At 43.3% G+C, this 8,847-nt stretch overlaps 1 protein-coding gene and 1 non-coding gene across 2 annotated transcripts; one reads left to right on the forward strand and one right to left on the reverse strand.

The window, feature by feature from the left end:
- Positions 1 to 3,445: 3,445 nt before the first annotated feature.
- LOC103183379 (C-C chemokine receptor type 3-like) lies at positions 3,446 to 5,097 on the forward strand. Its single transcript, XM_007900827.2, has 2 exons — positions 3,446 to 3,591; positions 3,691 to 5,097. Exon 2 carries the CDS (start codon positions 3,694 to 3,696, stop codon positions 4,819 to 4,821), a length of 1,128 nt encoding a protein of 375 aa, XP_007899018.2. The 5' UTR covers positions 3,446 to 3,591; positions 3,691 to 3,693; the 3' UTR covers positions 4,822 to 5,097.
- Positions 5,098 to 6,657: 1,560 nt separating this feature from the next.
- Positions 6,658 to 6,730, reverse strand: trnaa-ggc. The gene has a single exon. It is a non-coding gene; the product is annotated as a tRNA-Ala (tRNA).
- Between the last annotated feature and the right edge of the window lie 2,117 nt (positions 6,731 to 8,847).

Below are 8,847 nucleotides of genomic sequence, written 5' to 3' on the forward strand. Positions count from 1 at the left end.
TGTTATTATGTCCTGTTAGCTCTGCACCCTACTATAGGGGAATAATAATAATTGATATAACAACTTATTATGTCGTTGAGATGTCTCAAAACAATTAGAATAGGATACTGTTATGTTGCCCTTCCATATAGCACTGCCTCGCTTACAAGGCAAGTCTCCTGCGAACAAGTACCAACTGGGACGTGAGGGGTGCTATATAAATGCAAATTGTTGTTGTTGCAGCCCTTCCCTTCCTCTCTGATCTGCTTATACTACACTTCTCTACAGTATAAGCAGGCCAGAGAGGAAGGGAGGGGCATAAAGAGATTTGTAAGTGAGTGTGAGGATTTTTAAATCAATCCGTACTGTGACAGCCTGCTAAGAACAGCAATGACGAGGGTGCAGAGTTTACTATGAGTGAGGATATAGGGGGTAGTTTTGAACCAATTGCACTTTGTGAATAGCGCAGCTGGGGAGAGCAGTGAGGAGTGTATTAGAGAAATCAAGGTGGGAGGTGACAAAAGTGTGGGTGAGGGTTTTGGATGTGAGGTATAGTTGGAGGCGGGCATGAGGTATGGTCAGAGTCGGACGATATGACAGAGGTGGAGGAAAGCTGGGACAGGATGTAAGCTGACAGAACATTTCATAATACGGTAATGAAACATATTAACGAACACCACAATATTTAACCCATAGTTAGGATAGGCTAAAAAAACTATCTCTTTTGGCTTGGAGAGAGAGGAGAAGATCTAATTGAACGTTTTTGAGAGGAGAGTGAAAAATGCTTCCCACTGGTTGGTAAATCAGTAACAAGGGGATATACACTCATGATTGTCACTGGGAGATTAAGCAGGACGTTAGGAGAAACTTCATCAGAGAGAAGGTTGGTAGAATATGGAATAGTTTGTTAAAAGTGGCAATCAGAGCTAAGACTTTAACACTACTTAAATGGGAATTAGATTGCACTTAAAATGAGGAATAAAAAGGGTCAATAGGAAAGGGCAGGAATTGGACGGTAACAACAACAACAACAACAACAACAAGATTCCATTTATAAAGCGCCTTTCACGTCAGGAGGACGTCCCAAGGCGCTGCACAGTTGGGTCATGACCCGAGCAGGGGGGAAATGGTCAGGGTGAGGGGAGGGAAGGGAGGGAGCGAGGAGGGGGGAAATGGTCAGGGTGAGGGGAGGGAAGGGAGGGAGCGAGGAGGGGAAGAGAGTCGAGAGGGGAGCTGAAGGCTCGGTCAAAGAGTAACGCAACCAGGGCAAAATTCTTGTGCTATTATGAGCTTTGCATCTCTTGTGCAACACATTGACATGCCCTGAACCACATCCTTTTTTGAGTTTAAGGGAACTGAGAGTATCTGTTGTTCGTCATAATCAGTTGCTTTAAATGAATCATCTGTTTTCGTTAGTCAAGTGTCTGACACATGCGGAGACTCATCACCATGGTTTGAGTATCCAAACCAAACTGAGACTTCCAATCATCCCACCTACACATGGAGATTGCAGAGACGTTTATTGGATTGGAATGTCGCACTCTCTCCCTGAAGGATGATTAGTATGGCCTGTGAAGTCCTTTGGGATGTCCTCCTGATGTGAAAGATGCTCTACCAAATGCAAGAATTATTAGTATTATCTGCAGTCGTTCCTGTGCATTTTTAATGTTTTAATAGCAGTGTCCCACAAACAGTTGTAGATTTTCTTCCACAAGTGTATTCAGTTCCTTGATAAAACATTCCACTTTCTAGCACCTCTTTGTGAAAAAAAACATCTTTATCTATCTAGCAGCAATTCTCAATTCATTTGTTTACAAGCTCACTGTAATCAATGGAATAGGGCATCGGGTTTGGGGGAAAGAGGAAATAAAGGTGTTTGGCGAGACGTGGTTTAACAAAACTAAAAAGGTTTTAATAAATTCAGATTGCTATGATTCATTATATATCGGTTGGGTTGAATGACTCTGTCTCCAGCTTTGGGTAGCTCTTCCTTTTATAAATAATAATCCTTGCATTTGATATAGCGCTTTTTACGTCTTCTAGACGTCTCAACGCACTTTTAAAATATATTGTAAAGGGAATTGACTGTATATTTGTGGACGAAATGTGGCAGCCAATTAAGCACAGCAGTGTCCCACAAACAGTCGTAGATTGAAGTGACCAATTTATTATTTTTTTCATTAAATCCAATAAGCTTCTCCAGTGCTGTGAGCATCAGCAATTGTGGTGAATTAAAAAAAAGGACATGTGCCCCTGGATTTGATTACAAAATGTGGTCTCCCAACCTATTTAAGCTCATCACAGCATCAAGCTAATTTTTCAATGAGTCCAGTGCCCAGCTCTCAGTCACCCTTCTTGGCAAACATCTATTTGCAGGCAGTTTCTAGGAGAGATGTAACGTCTCCCTGAATATCTGAGCCCCACTTAACTAGCCCACAGAAAATATGTAAACTGACATTATCTCTATCAAAGTTTGGCTCCTGAATTTTTGGGTTAATATATCATGTGAAATACACTATAATACAGTATACATTTGCAAAGCACTTTTCACATCAGAGGGATGTTTCAAGGCGCTTTTCGTAATCTTAGACTCTATTTCAAAAATCCGATTTGGAGTGAGTGCAAGGAGGCTGCCAGATTCACTCCAGAATTTGAAGCTCACAGCTTTGAGGACAGGTTGCCACTCTGGTATGTTTTCCTCATCAACACAGAAGGGGTATTTAAAAAAAATACAAGTTTATATTTATATAGCACCTTTCATGTCAGGATGACGTCCCAAGGTGCTTAACAGTCCTGGCTTGGCGCCAATAGGGGATTAACAAAGGTGCCAAATGGTGCCATGGCCCCGTGCCCATTCAGCAGGGAACTGGCTATACGGACGATTGGGACATTTCCCGAACTCCCCCTGGGTTGCCTACTGAGCAACCCCATGATTGCCTAATGAGCACTCCTCATGAATCAGTGGCCCCTATTTTACCTCACAATCTCAAGCCCTTTCAGATCCAGTCACCCACTTGACCCATTATCATCTACTAATAAAGACAAAATGTCGGACTGCATGTCTGTGTGTGTGTGTCTGTCTGTCAAAAACACAATAATCGATTAATATAGAGACATGATTTGTAACTCATCGGAAAGGTCTTGCATGGACGAGTGTCATGGGCATATTTGTTATCATTAATTAGTTACATTAAGAAATATATTAAAAATGTTTTAATTATGACAAAAAACAGGTATGCATGATATTCTGCAACAAAGTGGTGGCAGAGTTCTGTGGCTGAATGGATCCCCTCAATTTTGGTCTCGAGGAAATCCAGCAAAACAAATAAAATTGGTTATTCATTTCATGGCTGTTTGTGGGACATTGCTGTGTGCAAATTGACCGCGCAGTTTGCTTACAAAATGTATTCCCGACAACTTTACCTTACATCCTGTGAGACATCTAACTGACGTGCAAAGATTATCATCATTAAGTACTTGCTCAGCAACATTCACTTCCTCTTAGAAAAAGTGTACATGGAGAATTGGCAAAGTGCTCTACCGTATTCCGACTGCTGGATTCAGTTTGATCTAATTTGATTTGATTGTCACGTCTACAGAAAAAGGCACAAGGTATTGTAAATCTTTACATTTCTCTTAGCACTTCGTCAGAAGTACAGTATATTCATATTGTTTTGTTATCATTAAACCGTCTTCCTCTCTTTTGTGTAGTTCATGATGCAATCCAACAGTTTCCACAATTTTAATTCAACTCTTCGTTATATAACTGAAGACACCAGCAATTACTTCGATTATGATGTAAATACATCAAATTCAGATTCCTATTACGTTATACTGTGTGAAGATGAAGATTTACAACAATTTGGAGCTACATTCACAGTGGTCTTCTACGTCCTTGTTTTCATCCTTGCGACCATAGGTAACATCTTACTTTTGTGGATCATGTTGAGGTACGAGAAGCTGAAAACCATAACGGACATATTCATTGTGAATCTGGCCATTTCGGATTTGCTTTTTGCCGCCTCACTCCCGTTTTGGGCAAAGGATCACGTATCTGGATGGGTCTTTGGGAACGCCATGTGCAAATTACTGAGCGGCGTTTTCTTCGTTGGCTATTACAGCGGGATCATGTTTCTGACACTGATGACGGCTGATCGATACTTTGCTGTGGTCCACGCTGTTTACGCTTCAAGAAGTAGAAAAACCTGCTACGCAGTCACAGCAAGCCTGGTCGTTTGGGCAATTAGTTTATCAGCCTCAGTGCCTGAATTCATTTACTCCACTGAAATTACATGGGATCAAACAAAGTTTTGTGAGGCTAACTATCCAGAAGATAGTGAACACATCTGGTTGTTGTTCGGGTATTACCAGCAAATTATATTGTTCTTCTTAATTCCATTAGTTGTCATTGTGTATTGCTATTATAAAATCATGAACACTGTGCTGAGGTGTAAAGCAAGGAAGAAGTACAAAGCAGTGAAGGTGATCTTGTGTATTGTGGTGATTTTCTTCCTGTGTTGGGCACCATACAATATGGTGATTTTCCTGGTCTCTCTGAAACAACTTAATGTGTCGCCATTCACAACCTGTGAGATGAGCAAACACATCGACTACGCGTATTTCATCAGTCGTAACCTCGCTTATTTCCACTGCTGTCTCAACCCCGTGTTTTACGCTTTTGTAGGTACAAAATTTAAAATGTATTTAGTGCAATGTCTGGGAAAATTGTTTCCATGTATTAAAGTCAGCAAACAAGTTTCCAGAAGCACAACTGCCAACCACAGCAGCTCTCAAACCTGGTTCGATGGTGAGTTAGTGGTTAAGTCATGTCTAGAAAGGTAGTCAGTGAAGGTTGAACTTGTAACATTGTACCTTTGGAAGCGATAGGTTTATTAACTATAATTTAGAGGCTTGTGAAAGGTTACTCATTTGTGCAATTATTATTCAGACATTTTCTATGAACTCAAATTGTATGAATTCATATCAATTTGTATTAATTCCATTCATTTTTATATGTAAAGGAGCTATTCTATAATGTAGATAACATTCTGAGGTAAAGTGTCATTTGAAAAAAATGTGTTTGTACAAAAGTGGTTACCAATAAAAGTGATTATCTTCAAATTGATTGTGTGCCGGATTCTAACATTATGTGCATTGCCGTTGGTTGCTGAGCTTGTTAGGTCCCTTGCCCTCCCCGGCACTGCTGACAGTAAACCACATATGCTGGCTTGTTGGCAGAATTCATTCAAATGGTTGGGGCCAAAGCTACTTGTGCTGACCATTGAGTCAGTCTTTGGTGACACTGAAGCTGCTGCTCTGTGCATTGTGTCATTTCTGTGTTAGTTTGGCTGGACTATTCCTCGCTGGTCTCCCCAGCTCCCCAATCATTGAACAGATCGATTTCAAGATCCTCTCACTTGTTTTCAAATAATTCCATTCTCTCTCACCTCCCTACCTATCCGACCTGCTTAGCCCCCAATCCACCACCTGCTGCCTCCGCTCGGCTGGTTCCAGTCTCCAGTTTGTCCCTCGTCACCTCTGCTCCGCCATTGGTGGCTGTGCCTTCAGCAAATATGTCCTGAAACTCTGGAACTCTCTCCCTCAATCCCTCCGCCTTGCCCCTTCCCTCCCCATTTTCAAATCCCGACTAAAGACTCCGCCACTGTGAAGTTCTCCGGGATGCTACCCCACGTGAAGGGTGGTATATAAATCCAAGTTGTTGTTGTAATTTGTGGATCAGTGGATTAGCTCAACTTCCAAGTGTTATGTGTTTCCATCCCACAGACCGTTTAGATCACCAGAGGCATTTAACCCACTCTTTTATGAACACAACTGTCCTTGGCAGCACTTTCATATCTTCCAAGTCTCACACTATAATAGAATTAACCCGACAACACAATTACAATTTACATTTATTCAGCACCTCTCACATCAGAAGGATGTGTCAAAGTGTTTAACACGTTGACTTGGCAAGCGACGTGAGGGTGGGAACCAAGAGCTGGTGGGGTCGGGGAGAGGGAAAGGTGACCGAACACCCTATAAGTTATAGGTTTTAGATGGAGCTTAATGCAGTGAGGGAGGGAGTGAGTCAGAGGGACCTTGGGATAGCAATATAATAATAATAATAATCTTTGCATTTGAATTGATGTCTTTTGGGGCGAAACGTGGCAGCCAATTGCGCATAGCAGCATCCCACAAACAGTTGTGGATTGAATGAGTAAATTATAATTTTAAAAACATTTTTTTTGAAGGGATTATTATCCCCAAAAAAGCCATCTGCCAATCGACTGACAACTGTGGAGTTCTGCAGCTCAGTGGTTAGAGCACTCGCTTTAGAAGCGAGACACCTGAGTTCAGTTTCAGGCAGGGCGAAACCTTGGGCAAGTTTCCTTACTCCACACGCCTAATAATAATCCATCTAAATCAAAACAATAATAAATTGGTTATTTTCAATCCACGACTGTTTGTGGTACACTGCTGTGCGCAATTGGCTGCCGCGTTTCGCCCACAAATATACAGTCAATTCACTTTACAGTCTATTCTGTGAAGCGCTTTGAGATGTCTGGAAGACGTGAAAAGCGCTATATCAACTGCAAGGATTATTATTATTATTAACTGGGTTCCTACTTACTGCTAGGTAAACAGAGGCGTGTGGAGTAAGGAAACTTGCCCACCATTTCACCCTGCTGGGAATCGTACCCAGATCCTCTCGCTTGCCAGGTGAGTGCTCTAACCACTGAGCTACAGGACTCCACACGAATGGAGTCCGGGATGGAGTCCCAGAGAATGGGGAATGAGTGGCTGACAGCCCACCCTCCGATGATGGGTCTGCAATGGGAGGCCACATGAAGCAGGTCAGTGCATATTGAGCATCTCTAAGCACTTCACAAGATTCACTGTAAAGTATGACCATAAGACCATAAGACGCAGGAGCAGGAGTAGGCCATTCGGCCCCTCGAGCCTGCCCCGCCATTTAATAAGATCATGGCTGATCTTCTAAACTAATTCCATTTACCCGCTCTATCCCCATATCCCTTAATCCCGCTATCCTTTAGAAATCTATCAACTTCAGTCTTGAATATGTGTGGTGACTGTTTATTGAATGCAGCAGTTAGCACAGCACATTAGGATTCTGCTGAACTTACATTAACATCTTTGCTTCCATCTGTCCTTATTGAATGAATCGAATCAAAGGGAACGTAACGTTGCCCCTCTGTAGCACATTCAGAATCAATAAAATGGAGGCATGAGAGGGGGTGAGGCAGAGGGATTGTGGGATAGAGTTCCACAGTGTGGGGGCAAAGATCCTGAATGCCCAACCGGCAATGGGGGGGTGGGAAATGCGGGGGACCTGAAGCAGGCCAGTGTCCATCGAGCAGAGGGAGCAGACACGCTGATATGAGGTTATGAGCTCAGAGAGATAGCGGGGAGCAAGACCGTGGAGGGCTTTCAAAGTAAGAACAAGGGTGTGGTACTCAATTCTCTGAGGAATGAGGGCCAGTGAAGCTGGGCCAGAACGGGGGGTGACAGGTTCCCGGAGCCTGGTGCGGGAGAGGACACGAGCTGCAGAGTTCGGAATAATCTGCCGTTTGTGGAAGGAGGAGTTGGGAAGTCCAGTGAGCAGGCAGTTGGTGTAGTCAAGCCAGGACGTAATGAAAGCATCGACTATTAGACTATTTTGTAATGAAAGTGTGGACTATTACATCAAGACTATTGGAATACTCTGCTCGCCGGACTCCCCCAGTTCCTCTCTGCAAAGCTGCAGACCATCCACAACTTTGCAGCCCAAATCCAACCTGCACCAGACTCACTCCCAAATTCGTGGAGCCCCTGTTCCCTAGGCCAGGATGGTCCAACTGGTAGCCCGTGACCACAATCCGTGTTCCGAAGCCCAGGCTGGTTCTGACCTGGTAGGAAAAACAGCAGCACCAGGCAGCACAACCTGTCAATCACTTTCAAACCTGTAACAGGAGCGAGATACACACAGAGAGAAAGGGAGAGAGAGGGAAACACAGAGAGAGAGAGAGCGTTACAGACACTCAGACAGAGACATACAGAGAGACACACAGACAGAAAGAGAGACACACAGACAGACATAGAAAGAAAGAGAGATACAGAGACACAGAGAAAGATAAAGAGATGTACAGAGACACACCGAGATATAGTTGCAAGAGACAGACAGACATACAGACAGACAACAGACAGTCAGATAGATAGAGATACAGAGATAAAGAGATACTGAGGCACATACAGACAGAGAGAGAAACACAGACAGAGAGAGAGAAAGATACAGAGACACCCACAGACAGAGAGATAGATACAGGCACAGTGAGAGAGAGAGACACACCGACATAGAGAGAGAGAGGTACAGAGACAGAGATAGAGATACCGAGACACTCACAGACAGAGAGAGATACAAATACACACAGTGACAGACAGAGAGAGAGAGAGATGTACAGAGACGCAGAGAGAGGGATACAGAGACACACATCGACAGAGAGAGAGATACTGAGACACTCAGACAGAGAGAGATGTACAGGTAGAGAGATACAGAGACACAGACACACAAAGAGAGAGATACTGAGACACATACAGACAGAGAGCGAGAGAGAGAGAGGTACAGAGAAACACACACACGCAGATACAGACACACACAGACAGACAGAGAGCTGTATACAAGGACAGAGATAGAGAGAAAGGTACAGAGATACACATACAGAGAGATAGATACCGAGACACACAGACAGAGAGAGACACACACACACATACATAGAGAGAGAGACAGAGGGCACTACAGAGACACACAGATAGAGAGACAGAGATACAGGGACACAGATAGAGAGATACAGAGACACGGAGAGAGAGCGA

Source organism: Callorhinchus milii, unplaced genomic scaffold (genome assembly GCF_018977255.1).
Source record: "Callorhinchus milii isolate IMCB2004 unplaced genomic scaffold, IMCB_Cmil_1.0 Scaffold2, whole genome shotgun sequence".
Lineage (NCBI taxonomy): Eukaryota > Metazoa > Chordata > Chondrichthyes > Chimaeriformes > Callorhinchidae > Callorhinchus > Callorhinchus milii.

Excerpts from the sequence above, each read along its gene's own strand:
- LOC103183379 (XM_007900827.2), top strand. The coding sequence starts at position 3,694 with ATGATGCAATCCAACAGTTTCCACAATTTTAATTCAACTCTTCGTTAT.